This window comes from Adiantum capillus-veneris, chromosome 15 (assembly GCF_014529385.1).
Source record: "Adiantum capillus-veneris isolate H3 chromosome 15, ASM1452938v2, whole genome shotgun sequence".
In the NCBI taxonomy this organism is placed as follows: domain Eukaryota; kingdom Viridiplantae; phylum Streptophyta; class Polypodiopsida; order Polypodiales; family Pteridaceae; genus Adiantum; species Adiantum capillus-veneris.
Window position 1 is genome coordinate 32,793,545 of NC_140945.1, and position 16,176 is coordinate 32,809,720.

At 41.9% G+C, this 16,176-nt stretch overlaps 1 protein-coding gene across 2 annotated transcripts; it reads right to left on the reverse strand.

Moving 5' to 3' along the window:
- Nucleotides 1–11,674: 11,674 nt before the first annotated feature.
- LOC147440499 (alpha/beta-Hydrolases superfamily protein) lies at nt 11,675–15,229 on the reverse strand. Of its 2 annotated transcripts, none has more exons than XM_086530219.1 (5): nt 14,323–15,229; nt 13,726–14,017; nt 13,371–13,469; nt 13,025–13,148; nt 11,675–12,105 (listed from the first exon to the last, which is right to left on the reverse strand). In XM_086530219.1, exons 1-5 carry the CDS (start codon nt 15,072–15,074, stop codon nt 11,888–11,890), a joined length of 1,485 nt encoding a protein of 494 aa, XP_086386345.1. In that variant the 5' UTR covers nt 15,075–15,229; the 3' UTR covers nt 11,675–11,887. The 2 variants fall into 2 exon arrangements, with proteins under 2 accessions (XP_086386345.1, XP_086386344.1); XM_086530218.1 differs by having other exon boundaries at nt 11,675–12,120; nt 14,323–15,219.
- Nucleotides 15,230–16,176: the final 947 nt, after the last annotated feature.

The following is a 16,176-nucleotide window of genomic DNA, read 5'->3' on the forward strand; positions in this document are numbered from 1 at the left end:
GCTGTTATAATTTCTTTTTAGAGTTGGGTGATTTTGAGTCTATTTGCAGGCTATAAACAGGCCAACAACAGTGCAAATTAATAACTTCGGCTGTAGGCCAGGATTAATAACTTGAATGTAGGCCAGGATCGTGCCTTGAACTTTTTGTGTGTTCCTCGATTCTGAACCAAGACCTTGTACCATCCGAGGCTCCAGGGTTGGACAAGCGGCACCGCATCGTTCGACCTCACTAGGAGCAACCATCTCAAGGTTGGACCAGCAGTCTTTGGTAGTCGAATTGCAGTCGTCTTTGTCGATGATCGTCAAAAGGTGGAAGTGCATGCTTGCATCTTGAAGGCATATGGCATTATGCAAGATGCTAATATGGGCAAAACAAAATCTAATGATATAATTATTAGGGGCTAAGACAATGTGCTACTTGTTGACAGTGCCCCTTGGTCGACATGCCACCACATTATCTCACACGAGCGCAACGGGAGGGGATCGACGGTTGAAGTGATTCAAGCCGTGCGATGTGAGTTTGTAAATTCAGGACAATTGGTAAATTCGAGGAGAAAAGTAAATTTCAATAGGCATGTAAATTTGGGGTGGACCGCGCCCCATGTCTTGAGCCATTGCAAGTCATGGGCACTAATCATTACACCCACCCGCTTGCGTTCATTGAAATGTAGGGGATTTGAGTATGTCATGTAGTAAATGTGGGGAGATTTGTGAATTTGGGGCAAATTTGTAAAGTTGGGTTGCCCTCGTGCTGTTAGATCCGACGATCCATGATTGACGCACCCCTCATTTTTATCCTCCATTATTGATCCCATCTTGCCCATGCTTGTGTGAGATAGGGAGGAGGACATGCCTCCATGCTATCTCACACGGGTGCAGCGGGAGGGGATTGATGGTTGAAGTGATTCAGGTCATCCTCGATGCGGGTTTGTAAACATGTATTCCGACTATAGTCTTTATCAAAAAGCACAAAGAGTGGATGAGGAGCTTCTTGACTAAGAGATCGTCTCTTGGAGTGCACTGCTTGCAAAATTTTCCCAATAGGGGCAAGGCAACAAGGCACTTGGTTGCTTTTGACATATGCAAATTGAGGAAGTCTCTCCAGATCAAGGATTTAATATTTACGTAATGACGTAAAATTTTGTGTGATCACAAGGTTTTATTAACATATTAGTATCATCACACTTAACATGATCACAAACAAGCCGATTGAGGGCAACCTGGAAACCCACAAAAAGCTCGCTAGGCTTTTACATTTTCCTTGCGGGCCCACCAAGTTTTTTTTTTTTTCCCTGCGGACCCAATGAAAAAACATAAAATTCCGATGGGCCTGCAACTAAATATATAGAAGGGCCCGATCAGGCCCGTTGGGTGTTATTTTTTGAGCCACACAAAGAGAGAGAGAGAGAGAGAGAGAGAGAGAGACCGTGGAGGATTGGACCTGCCTGCTAATTATAGAGATCCCCTTGACCACATGTCCGTCTTGGCCCTTGGTCTGACACTACTCCCCCCTTGGAGAAGCGTTTTTGTCCTCGAAAACACAAGTGATAGGATCTTTGTAAGAACACTGATGTTTTCCTGATTGGCTCTCATACGCAAGCCAATTGTTCATATGACGGATACTTGGTGCAGTGAACACGTTCAATGAAACCAATAGCAACATCGTGATTTTCAACATTGTTGTCCTTTTGCAACCACTTGTATCTAAAATGGTAACTCAATTTACAATTCACTTGAGTACTTTAAAGAAGTAACCACAACTAAGAGGTGTCTAAAGGCATAACCAATTTTTAGACTTTTTAAAGGTATTGGAAACATGCAATAAAACCTCTACTCAACTTTCCATGAAAGTAGTATGCTGACATACTCATCAACAGCAACCAAATCCTTGACTTGCTGTTGTTTCTTGCCAATAACCAACCTCATCGAAACTGATGATCAAGGTTGATAACTTGAGAATAACAAACAGAGACTAAAACTAGTCGTAACATGCCTTTCATCATGTGAAGCAAACTCCAAACCAGAAAGGTAACCGATCGAGTTGTATCACTTCTTGCTAACGTATGCACTTAGCATATCCTTTAGCATGGTTTACTAACGTATGCACTTAGCATATCTTTTAGTACTAAATAGAATGATTGTAAGCTGCGCATCCATCGCGGGATGAATAGAAGCAGTAAGAGTGAGGTGCTTTTCCCCAACCATTTACAGACAGTCTTCCACAATTGACTCAACCATTGAGTATCCAGCCATATACTCGATATGGAATGGAGACAACCAACTAGGTTGAAAGCGGATTGGAGTTTAGAGAAGCCAATCACAAACACCCATATTGAGCCATTACCTTGTATGGCAGGATGTAAACTCATACTAAATCTGCAAGAGGAATTGCATTGGTAGTGCAAAAGGGTGCAGAAAGAATAAATTCCATGAATTTGAATGCCGCTCCGAATAAATTTGTGCTAGACACTAGGGCCCATAACACCTAGTGTGCATGCATTTAATACAAACATATCCGAACCGCAATTCCATGATGAAAATTTCCACGATACGTACCTGAAAGTATCGCAACAAAAGTTGGACCATAACAGAATGTGACAACCCAATCACCCTAGGTACCAACCATGAGACATTCTCATGAACGTAGCATACTTGGCTATATGTAGAAACGACCCTTCGTTAAGGTGGTTTCATAGCACTTGTAATCGTAACAAGTCTGTTCTCACTACACAACAATTTTTGGCCTCTGAAATTGTTCATGATACAGTGTGCTTCAAATGGTCTAATGAATGGATGCGATCAGTACCTAGGGACTTCGTCACGACACATTATTAGAAATTGGGTGCCAGTGTCAGTCCCAAAGCCTCATATTTGCCACATATGGAATATGTCTCAAATAAGGATGTCAGAAAAAGTGACATACATCAAGTACGAGATATACTTGTGTATGGAGGTAAGTGCAAACACTCCGCGACAAGAGTGAGAGGAACCCTCATTATCATTGCTCCACACTGGCTAAACCGGGGTTAAACCGAACTCCTTGAGTTCCTAAACCATGTTGTATCCCATGTGACAACATGTGTCAAATCAAACCCGACAAGTGGATTCATAACATCATAATGTATATTGGACAGTACGGCCCAAAATACTTTGTTTCAGCATGCCCTTGGCATCGCTCTCAAACATTCAAGCGTATTTATACGACTTGAAAAAACCAAGCAACAATGCACTGAAAACCCGAGGTGTTGCCTCCGCAATCCAAACCCGTTGGTTAGAATCTACGTAGTCAAATCCCTTGGTAAGACCCTTTGTAGAAACTGCTCAACTAGTAGATAAGGGTAACCAACATAGTCAATCGTATATAGAATGATTGGACTCAACTTGAAAAGTCAAATTTTTCCGCTACCGCATGGTAGATTGTGGAATTCTTTCCTTGAAAGTATAACGGGAATAGATCAGAATGTGATCCTCAATGCCTATGGAGTGTTTTTTGGAACTTAGGAAGGGGTGGTACCTTGACCCTTTGAAAAGATCAATGATTACTATCTTCTTATAAGGATAAATGGGTTGGGTATAACTTGAATGGGGAAAAATTGTTCGCTGCTAATATGTCTTTTTCCTTCATTATTAATGTAGCAAGATACTAGCGATAAGTTTTGGATCTTGTTACTAGTATGTTTTCTCCACTAATGTATGATTACAATCAGGTTTTGTTTCAACTCATGTCTGCTTTGATAGGGGAAACCATGTGGTTTGAAGATATTAAAGGGAAAGTACCTTCTTACATGGTTGAGAGAGAGAGAGAGTCTCATGAACCAATCAACCTTGGCAATGAAAAATTGAATGAGTATACAATAAAGGCAAGGGGTTGCTTATATAGCAACCTTAGTAAATGTCCCTACCCAAACTTTGACAAATAAATATACTAAATACTTAAAAGCCAAAAGAAATAATGGGATCACATTGGGTAGTTCAATTGACATGCCAAAACTCTAACACCCTCTTTCCAACTCATAGTGGAGATCAATATTGAGACCAAGTCGATGTAGAAGCTACCATGGACACCCCAGCACCAACCGGGATACTGGATGTCTTTGCTGAGCGGCGGATGAAAAGTAGTAACTTTGGGTGGTCTTGCCCTTACCCCAGTTGCCATGATCTTGTTTCTCCACATCTTTATCCGAGTTGACTTTGTTTTGCCCACCCTCTGGCTTGCCAAGATTTTTAGCAGGCTTCTTTGTTGGATCTACTGTATTTATGCCACCCTGTGGAGTAGCCTGTAATTCGCTTCTCTCCATCGCCTGGTCTGTAGGCTTTAGCACCTCAGCGGGACACGCCCTCCCATAATGGCCGAATTTGTTGCATTTGAAGCATACCTCGAAGAAGGTGTTAAAGTTCAGAGGAATGATCTTTAGTCCTACCTCATCATTAACCACCAAGTTCTTTGGTTGTGGCTTCCGCAGATTCCACCAGATACAAACCTTGTTTGCTGCCACACTCAGGGCTCTGGCAGATGGGACAAAAAGTGGATCACCAAGCGAAGCTACGAGGTCCTTCAAGTTCTTTCTAAGCCATACGGGGAGGTTGACAAACTCCACCCATACTGGGCAGAGATCCTTGAATGCCTCGTTAGATTCAAACAAAGGGTCCCAAGGGAGCACGCACATCGGCGTGCGATTGAAGAACAACGGGCTTTTCGCCAAAACCCTCTCAACCATTGCATTGTCGTTGAACTGAACTGACACGAATCCTTTTGCTATATATTGGGTGAACATTATCGAGCCGTGCTGATTCAAAACCAGTGGACTGCAAAGCCAGTTTTACTGAGCTCAATTCTATTGGGAACTCTCCCCATAAACCCGAAGACCAAAGTGGAATTTGCAACCTCCGCAAGTTGTTTTTTCACAATGGCAAGGGGAACAACCACCGTAACGGCATCTTCCACCTCGACACACTGCGGGAATGCCTTCTTGAGTGCTTGGAAAGCTCTATCCCCTTTGGCCACTTTAGCAGCATCCTCTTGTGTCACCGAATCTTGGTGCAATCTTTTGTTCAATGATAGTGCACAAAGGATTGATGTTGGGTCTTTTTTCACCTGCATCTTTCTTTATTTTAGTTCCTCTTTACTCATATTAGTAAGGGAGTTTTGACCGCTATCACAAAATCGATAGCCTTTAGAACGTCGGGCTGCTCTTTGCCTACCACACTGCTTCGAAGTAGGACGGCTTAAAGGAGCTCTCCATAGTGCGATGAAAGACCTCACCGACACCCCCCCATTCTATTCAAAACTTAACCCACACAAACACCACCTTTGCTTTGCCAAAAAGTAAACAAAATGCTCACTGGCAAAAGTGATTATTAACTTTAGTTCAGGAAGCTAAAAGCGATTATTAACTGGGCATGCTTCAAATGCAAAACACTTTAGACGATTGAAATAATCGCGCACTCAAGCTAGGATATAATAATCGCGCTTACAATAGACTTGTGCTGCCTCACGCCAAACCCTTTTGCCTCGAGAGCGACTGAAGAGCTCCCAACCCTTCCCCGCTTCCGGCCTTCCCCAACAAGTCTCACCTCCAAGCACACCGCCTGCGACCTCACAGCTCTTGCAAACCATGCAACTCCTGCAAACCCTATGCCATCGCGAAAACCTCAGTCACCGCTAGCATACCCTATGCCATCGCCGCATAAGACCTCTTTCTTAAGACTTATATACAGCAGGATCTAAATTTGTCTAGTTTATGAGTTGAGACCAATTGTAAGTCACATCTATAAAGTCTTCCTTTTGTGCATATTCTTATTGTTTATGGATTTTACTTAGTGCTAAGCTTTGACTTACTTCTTAATACTTACTGACACAATGACAGCTGGTTAAGAGTTTGAGTTAATGCTTGCTCATATGTGGGTGGGATGGCTATAAAGATAGTTTATTGATGGTTGATTTTTATCAACGAACTAATTGGGCACTGACAATATCAGTGAAGAAGTCCTAGTGCCTAATAAAAAATATGCGAGTGGTGATAATTGTTGGGTGTGCAATTATGCGTAAGGCCGTAAACAAGGCTTTCAATGAGAGTAATTTTGTGCATCTTTGTGTTAAATCGTGTGTATGAGTGTCTATGTAGATATAGGATGAAAACTAAGGAGAGATAGAGAGAGGTAAGGCTGCAAACAAGGGGGATAAATTTGTGCAACTTTGTGTTAAATAGTATGTGTTGAGTGTCTGCGATACACAAATTGAACACACATAATTTAACACAAAATTGTACAAATTTACCCCCAATGGAGCCCTTGTTTGCAACCTTACCTCTCTCTTTCTCTCTTCATTTTTTGTTCCCTATCTACATAGACACTTGTACACACAATTTTAACACAAAGATGCACAATATTACTCCCATTAGAATCCTTGTTTGCAACCTTACACATAGTTGCACACCCATATAAGATCGAGATCTCTCTCTCTCTCTCTCTCTCTCTCTCTCTCTCTCTCTCTCTCTCTCTTTTCTTCAAAAAAAAAGATTAACTTCTCAAAAAATTTGATTTTCAATATAAAGAAAATCTGCATATTATAGACTCATAATTGTCATTTGCAAAGCAATGCAACAATTATCACCACCCGCATATTTTTCATTACGCAGTAAGAGTTCCTCATTGATATTGTTAATGTCCAATTAGTTCGTTAGTGAGAATAAACTATTTTTATAGTCATCCCGCCCAGATATGAGCAAACACTAACTCAAAATTTAGTGAGCTTCCATTGTGTCGCTAAGTCCTAAGAAGTAAGTCAAAAGCTTAGCACTATGTAAAATCCATGGACAATAAGAATATGCACAAAAAAAAGTTAATTCATGGATGACTTACATCGATTGGTGTCAATTGAACAAGAAATTGCTGGAATCTTTGCAGATGCCTTCTGTTAGAGTCTTCACGGACGCCTTCTGCAAGACAGACTAAAACTTTCCCTAATGAAAGACTCGAACTGCAGACGTGAAAAGAACCTCATACTATAGCACCATCTGCTATCCACCACAACAACGCCTCGCTGATGTTTTCTCACCCAGTTGTGCACCATGTGGTGGATGTAAATGGAGGTGAGCACCTGCGGCACCAAGCCCTCGTGCCCCTTTGCCCTGCTAGCATCACACCTGCTAGCGATGAACGCTACTACCTTTGCTACATTTTCCCTTTTTTTCATTGAACGTAGAATCAACAGTTGATTCTGCTCTACATTTCTTTTCCAAAATCGAGCGCACATATTTGCTCATCTAACTTTCTTAATACTTAATAGAGAGCCCACTTCCGCCTTGGACTTCACTTACAATAACATCATCTTGATGGATACCAACTAATTAGCTCCTCAAAAACTTGTGTACAACCTACCTGGTAGGTTCTCTATTATATTCATTTAGTGGCTAGATTCCTTTAGCTCAATAACTGCTTCCTCCATGGTAGGTTCTCTATTATATCATTTAGTGGCTAGATTCCTTTAGCTCAATAATTGCTTCCTCCATGGTAGGTTCTCTATTATATCATTTAGTGGCTAGATTCCTTTAGCTCAATAATGGCTTCCTCCATGGTTTGCAATATTCTGCATCATCCAAAAGGTCCTGCATTCGATGTGAATCAAACCCAAACCCTTCACGGGTTCAACCTTGCGATTAACGATCTACACTAAGAGAGCCACACCGCCTCATTGCTCTCTCGTTGCACTTCAGCTTTAAGAAAAAAAAATGTTGTTTGCTCCTCCCCCATCATCCACCTCCTGCAACACTCTCACACCCAAGTTTGCTTCCGCCCACATGGCCTCTTGCTTCTTCCCCATCCGCCTCCCGCTCCATCCTGGCCTTCCTGCTTCCCATGACACGTTACTCGCATCTGGAAAGATTCACATGTTCTTTTTGTATGTCCTAACGAAAGAACTCTTTTGGTATGTCCTAACGATTTCGAAACTTTTTGTATGCCCTAACGAAAGAACTCACAATTTCGAAAAAGAACATGCGAATCTTTACAGATGCGAGTAAGGTGTCATGGGAAGCAGGAAGGACATACTACTACTAGCTTCCAAATAAAAAAATCAAAATTTACATGCATAGCAATGAATTCAAAAAGGCTGGAAAACGAGAGGAAGGAACTACAAGGAGAAGAAAATGAAGCATGCTCCTCTCTCTTTTGAGTTTCCAATGTCTCAAGGTTTTTCCTCTCCTACATCATCACCCTTCACCTTGTATTTCAAATGTTTTGCGAGATTTCTTTTTTTTTAAATGGCGGGAACCTAACAGATATATTCAATATATAATAGCCACCAGGTCCAACATAAATAATAAATAATTTATTAAATCATTATTATGATGTATACAAATCACTAAATTGACCTGCACTAATTTGCATACACCAACATTACATAGTAACTCAAAATTGGCTATGAACACTCATCATCATCCTAGCTTTTTATCGACACTAATTTGAAACTACATAATCCCCAATCGACATTATTTGTCACTTTTGAATGCACTCAAAAATGCAGTTAGTTCTCTCTATTGCAATCAATCCCTATTAATCCATAAACATTAGAAAGACCTTTCAGCAAATCACCCTGAAAAGTAAGCAACCAGAATACTCAAGAATGCCCAAAATCATAATGTCGAGGGTGGATGTGATTATGTAAAGTTGTCCTTACCAAGACTGAGAATCGTTATGCAATATCCATGCTGCAACTTCAAGCAAAATTATATGTTCTCTAATCAATGCTTCATGCATGCGACTTCAAACATTATCATCACTTCAAAAATGGCTCTCCCCTCCTTAAATGAAAGGCCTTTCAGAAGTACTACTCAAAACCAGAATAATCACCGCGAATTAGTTGAAAAATTAGCAAATTATACAATGAAGCACTAGAAATGAATGAAATAAACATTAGGAGTAGCGCTCCCCAATCTCAGAAAAATGAAAATTACATACATTAGTTAGGAGATACTAATTAGGACATCCATTGAAATGCATGGCTCTGACGCAAGGCAAAATGAATAGGCGGCGCTGCAACTTAAATCTGGGCAACAGGACTTGCAACAAAATTACGTGCAAGGGTCTATCTCTCTCTCGCAACGTCTGGAGTCTACAATCTACTTCTCTGTCGCATGTGCTCAAATGCTCTCTCTCTCTCTCTCTCTCTCTCTCTCTCTCTCTCTCTCTCTCTCTCTCTCTCTCTCCAGCTCCCAAGCAATTGAAGGGTCTCCTTCCTTGCGGTGGGTGGTGGCCAAGATAGTTGTGGATGTGAGCATCTGTCCAAACACACTTTGTAGATGGTTGTGGGCCGTTGGAGATAAGAGGGGGAGTGAGTGAGTGAGTAAGGGCAAGATCGCAAAGGGTGAGATTGATTGGTAGTTGGGTGTTGTTGCAAAAAGTAGTCATAAGGCAATGCTCAAGAGGTAGTGCCTCTCTTTCCCTCTCGCTTTCTCTCTGTTGCAGTTTAGTTCAATTCAGTTCAGGTTGTGAGGCAAGGACTGTTGGAGGAAGGCATACGGGTAGAGGATCGGGTGCGAGGAGTAGGATTTGATTTTTTATTGGAAGGATTTCTTCTGTGTACCAAAGAGATATAAAAGAATCTTTGTGTTGGGAACACCTTTTAATTTTTTTGAAGCCATTAGGAGTATTGCTTATTGTCACAACACTAAGGTATTCATACATGGCTATCATTAACAAAAATAATGACATATTGAGACTTAGATTTCATGAATTTCTTTCCTCATTTGAATAGCCTTTTCATACAATTTATAGATTTTATCAGAAAAAAAGAAAAGGAAGTCCATGCCTCTAGGTAGGTGTCCAAGGTAGCAGTTCACTATGTCAAGTTGCATTCTACAATAGAGTATATGCTTTCAACTCAATGATGGGTCCATCCTTTTTAGATCAAGGTAAGGCTCGAAACCGAGGCATGATGATTTGATGAATTAATAACACATTTTGTTAAATAAAGGAAACCTGAGACTGCTTCCCTTAAAAATCTTGTTGAATGCAATTATCATGTGAGCTCACACGTACGATAAGCCTAGGGAGGAACCACATGCCTGTGAGGTGTGATGTGGCATATTGCTATGATGGTACCTGTTAGGTGGGGAATAGTCACTTTGTTTGGAGCAAGAATTTTGATTTTGTAATGATTTTATATGTGATCTGATAAGTATGTTTGTGAATCTCATAATTATGAGGGTTCCTCAGAAAATATACCTAGATGAATCCAGGATAGGCCCAGATTCACCCTTAAGGAAAGTGTAAGGTATAGACCCATGGTAGTCACCCACAAGACAATATAACCATCAGCTCCATCATGCATAGTATCGACTAAAGACCACGACATCCCCACTAACATAGTCAATGCCCAATAATGGGTGTAGAACTAGGTACTAACATATGCACCACACACACACACACACACACAGGAGCATACATCAACACAAAGTTCAGCGTACTGAGTTTCTGTCATGACTCCGGAGATCAAGGGCAGACTCAGCCATAATGAAGCCCAGCACTAAAACAAGCATTAAATCGGAAAGATTAGCACAAAAAAATGAGGTAGTTGATAGAGCATACGCACCACAAAAGATGGAAAGAATTAGCACAATATCAACTGGTCGTAACTCTAACGAAAACTTCACGATGGTTATTACCACAACCAAGAGCAATCGCCATGGAAGGTTGGCCCACCGGGGTGTTTGTATGGCCCGCCCAGAGATTTTTCAAATAGCAACAAAACACTACCAAAGAAAAATATGGTTTGGTGGTCAAGTCACCTGGCCAAGAATGGATAAAAGCTGCAAGGTGGTCACCTGATGAAGCACCGCCATACCTTTCTTTAAGGTTGAGCCAGGCAAGCTCACTACATGGAGTTGGAGCTTGGGGGGAGTATTTAGAGAGGGGAGGGGAGCATGGATCAAGGGTAGTCCCATGGCATACTGCCCCATCATGGATGTAAAACCTCAGTCTTCATCCATGTCCTTGCCACCCCCACATCCACTTAATTCCATGAATCTGCCATCTCGCCCACAGGCCACCAAACTACCGAAAGCAAGACAGAAGGCAGTTTTCAACCAGCAGAAAAATGAAAGATAAATTGCAATGGAAATTAATCCTCCAACTACCCCACCGAGCAAGATAATGAGCAAGGGTGGGTTTGTTAGGAAGGATACCAGGTGGGCAACCAAAGGTTAGTTCCTAACTACCATACTTGCCCGTACGATCGAGCTATAGTGCCGTATGATTGAGTTATAGTGGGATTAAAGACAGCCAGCAAACACAATCAAAGGCTCTAACATCCTGCCTCCTAAGGCATCAGCAAGAATAGATCTTCAACACCTTTGCAGAATTGTAAATTGATCCTGTTTAAGGACTACCTAACTTTGCAGTTCCTAATAGGTAGAGAAAAACGTAGTTGTTTTGTACAAGCTTTCTCAGCATGGCAGCATCAAACTGCCCAATTGCCGGTAAGCTTGTGATGAAGACATTTATAATGAGAGAGAGAGAGAGGTCTAAAGCTTAGAAGTTAAAAATTACGAGAGCTAAAACACTTTCACAAAACACAAAAAGACACACAGTTACCTATGAAATAAGGAGAGGCTTTAAAGTCTAGTAAAGTTAAAAGACAAACTTGATTTCAAAACTCTTTAGATGAAACTTGACCTTTGAGCAAATTATTGTCCAAATTGATAGGAAAAGGGATACAAATGAATTGTACGTGTCACATTAATTGAAAATCAATATAATGAAGAGGCCCATAGTCAAGGGCTTACCACTAGGAGCAACTTCAAGTTGAGCGTCAGGACCTCAGCCGCTTGCTGGAACCCAGAAGTGTGAGACAATATATTAGGAAGGGAACTTTGCATCACCCTTGGCCTTACGCTGGCATAAAAACCATCGTTTCATTCGAAATTTTCTCCTCGCTAACTTTGTGCTGTACTTGTAGCATGAACTGATGAATAACTCTCAAAAACTCTTCTGGTGTTTCTTCTTGGGGAAGATGTCCACAATTCTTGATCACATGGCATTTGGCATTGGGGAGCACCCTGCTAAGGCGCTCTGCATTCCAAGCAGGGACAATAGCATCACTATCTCCTGTGATGACAAGGACTGCATACAAATATTAGAAAGTTACACGGGCTTTCACCTCATCGTCAATGTTCAAACTGCAAATGTGCACACATAAGTATTTTAACGTCGTAGGAAACTATCCCGAGAGAGAGAGAGAGAGAGAGAGAGAGAGAGAGAGAGAGAGAGAGAAAAGAAGAAGAAGAGAATTTTAACGTCGTAGGAAACTATCCCAAGAGACCTCAAAGATCTATCCGACGAGAGATGCAGATGGCAGAGCAAGCCTTTACTCCTATAAGTATTGTCGCTAGGCTTCAATGTGTGCTCCATATTCACTTGTGTAAAGATCATGAGAATGATGATTTAATGAGGTTAGTAAGGTGGACGACCGGCCCAGTCATAGTGGCCCCTTACTCAACAGGAACACATGATTGAATTATAAATCTGAAGAAGCATAAGGAAGCGTGCATGTGTGGCCATATTAGTACATTTATGGTTGGGAAAACTTGGAAAGTGGTAGATTGACTAATCATCCCCATATATCTCTTTCTGGATCTATCTCCTGTCATGTAAAAAAAGAGCAAACAAACATTTACAATCTTCCTAAAAAGCCAAGAAAAAGACAGCACGACCCCCACTATCGCTTTGTACATTAATTTTTTTTGGGCCATTTCACTCGTTCTAGGGTCTCCAGGTATCCATCAGAGTGTTTCAAGGCCCGATCTTAGGGTTTTTGGGCATTTTCGGACGCGTTGATGATGTCAATATAACCAAACTATGCTTTCAACATTTACTTAATAAGAAAGAGCCTACTCAAAGTCCCATACAAGTTTGAAGAACGAAAAATAGAGGCAAATGGGATGATTGCAAAATGAGGCACAACAGATACGCAGCTGCGTGACTTCTCATTTTTGGAGTAAATATTTGTTGGCCGTGACGAAAATACCTGGACATCGAATGTCCTTCAGACGTTGACTTAAGGGCAATTGCCCTTCGTTGGAGGACGGGTCTCCAACCAATGCAATAACATACTCCAACAGGGCACGCTCCCAGTCTCGACATTTCAAAGGCTGCACAAAAAAGCACAATGGCAACATGCTTCGCTCAAATTACGCAATCTTGCAAAATGGAACTTATACTAGCGTGTACACAAACCACATGGGCAGAGGAATATCGAAGAAACAAGATTCTTCAGCAATTGTGTAGACAGTGGTATCCACTCTCTTTTATACAACGTAGCCCTATAAGCACAAGTTTATACAATTCAGATGATTCACTAGCAAGAGTCTCACCTTTGTATATCCAGCAATGACATAATCATCAATTTTCTTCTTGTCATACCATGCCAGCCGTACAGCTTGCAAGCTCAACTTATCCATTACAAGGCGTATCTGTGAACCAGCTAAAACATTCAACCTGTGCTCAAATCTGTTAGGAGGAAATCTCCCCATGCTAGCATTTTACATTCTTCACTATGACAAAATGGCCTAGGTCGTGGTGTAGAATGCTAGCATGGGGGGAGTTCCCACTTTAGCATTCGTAGAAAAGACCTCATAGCTTAAATCATAGCGTAGAATGCTAGCATGAGGAGAGATCCCAATAACAAATCAACTAACCACAGATGCAAAAGGCAGACATAGCCCTTACCAGCCAGTACCCAAAGTCTGATCTCAGAATTGCTGTCAAAAGGTGGCACCATAGACGCCTGATTGAGCATAGAACAAACTGAATAAATGCCCCAATCCTGCTAAACAGCCACATAAATTTTGCCCAGAGATTTGAGACGACTTTGAGTAACACGTTCTGCTGTTCCTGTGTTTGTGCCTTCTTGTTCGTCGCAAGAGGAGCAAACAATGCTGGGGCGACCATTATTAATGCGGCCACTCGTTCAGGGTCTTTGAGATAAGCATCAGCTGCAATTATGCAACCCGCAGAATGTCTGTCACCCAACTTACACATATACCGACACAGAATACAAGTGTCAGGAATTGTTAACAAGATGCTGGAAACATCTGAGTTATGAAAAAATCATATGCATCAAGAAAATGTCTGACAACAATGCAATGCAGAACCATTGCTGAAAGTCTACTCTGATACCATCATATGCATGACAGTAGAAAAAAGCTAAGGCATGCAAAACCGATAATCTACTCTGATACCATCAATGCATCAAGTAATTGTCTAGCAACTAGTGACTCTACTTTCTGTCTGACTGACAAGAACAAAAAAGAGAGGCTGACTCACCCAATCAAAACTGCTTTCCTTGCTCTCAAGAAGTCTGTGAAGGAGATAGTAGCCAGTGAGGAGAAGGAAACTGAGTATGGGTTCACTGATACAGGATCAAGGTCGCTAATTCCGGTACCTGATGGGGCCAAAGGGACATTAATTCGAGAGGTGAGCCCAAATGCAGGCCGATCAAATGCAATGACGCACGATTGCAGCACTTCAGCGAGGGGCTTCATAACCCTCTCCCAAGAGAACAGAGATGCTCCAAATCCGTGCAGGAGAATGGCGGGGATCGTGGATGATGGCAAAGATGATGATTCTGGTGATGATGATGATGCGCATTCTGACACTGATGATGTTAATAACACATCCTCTCTCTGCATCACATCATCATTCTTAAGAACATCACGTTGCCTCAGCACAACGTCTTTGTTACTTTGCTCATCGACGGCATCAGTAGCACACGCTATCTTGTAGTGAAGTTGAACCCCATGGAGCTCCGCAAAGCGGCTATCGGGATCAGCAAGCAGCCATGGATCGACAAGCTCTGCTTGATCAACACCTGCAATTTGCACCCGTTTTTGTAAGCGCTTCCGTGCTTGAAGTCTGTCAAACTCGGACGCATCTGGCTGGGAGACGAGGGGTTGCCATGATTCGGGTGACCCACTCATTGCCCCAGAAGCTGCAGAGCAGAGGATAGCCCTCTGCAATTGCTTGCATGGAAACTGCATGGGGGCGGGAAAAGGAACAACATTATAAAGGGCGCACATACTTCGGGGTCGACTCTCGTGTGTGCGGGCGCGCGCGAGAGAGAGAGAGACCCTGTGTGTGCGACCTTATCCAAAGGTGGGTATTTACTCGTTCTCAACCTCTCTCTCTGTTTCCCTCTGCTTGTTGGGTGGGTCGTTACAAGCGTACTGTGCGTGCATTTAATAGCACGGCAGGTGTCCCACCTTTACCAGAGTTCAAGTCTCTGAGATCATCGCTGAGAGATAGATGTCCGACAGTTCGATGGAGTCAGAAGAAATTAGGGGGGATTCAGCATCCAGGCCGGCAAAGGAGAAAACCATTCTTGGACTCATCACACTTTGAGGTAACCCCCTCGAAATGCAACGTTGCCACACGCATTTGCGGCATGAGTTGTAAGCTGCGCAGATTGAACACAGAGCAGTGAGGATAATGACAATTGTCTTGCCATTAGGTCATCCCTGTTAAGGTAGCTCAACAGGTGCTAACTAAGTATAAGAGGAAAGCGAGGGAAATAAGGTCTCACAGAAGAATGATGATTTCTAATCAAATTTCTGGCCTAGAAAATAGTGTCCCTCCCAATAGACCTCCTCCCCCTCCCCTTATTGAGCTTAAAGAGCAGCTAAGAAAGGAAGAGCGCGCTCTTGGCATCAAAGCCTCTTTGTATTGGACCAGAGAGGTTATGGGTTGAAAGGCATGACAAAAACTTGTATGCTATGCTCAAGAAGAAGAAAATAAAATATTTCATTCCTTTTTAGAAAAATAAGCAAGGGATTACCGTAACCTCTCATAAAGACAACCTTCAAGTGGCTAAAGACTTTTATGTTAATATTTTCTCCACTCCCCCTGAAAGAGGATCTAACCACATTAAAGCTAGAGCTACAATTACCAGGATAAGGAGAAAGATGATTCCTCCCCATGTAGCTAAAGTGTTGGACTCGAGGTGTTAGATCAATCCCTCATAGAGCAGGAGTTAAGAAACCGTCTCTTCTATCAAGGTTGGAAAGTCTCCTTGTCTTGATGGTCTACCTAATGAGTTTTTAATTGAATACAAAGATTTTTTGGTTCTGTAACATTTAATGGCCTAAAATCTTATTTGTAGCGGAAATTAGCATGAACATAGTG

What these genes read in the sequence shown, in the direction of transcription:
- LOC147440499 (XM_086530218.1), bottom strand. Translation starts at nt 15,074, where the DNA reads ATGTGCGCCCTTTATAATGTTGTTCCTTTTCCCGCCCCCATGCAGTTT. An exon ending in AGGAAAGCAGTTTTGATTGG is followed by an intron (nt 14,018 to 14,322) that starts GTGAGTCAGCCT and finishes GTTGGGTGACAG; the next exon opens with ACATTCTGCGGGTTGCATAA. An exon ending in TCATTGCTGGATATACAAAG is followed by an intron (nt 13,149 to 13,370) that starts GTGAGACTCTTG and finishes TTTTTTGTGCAG; the next exon opens with CCTTTGAAATGTCGAGACTG.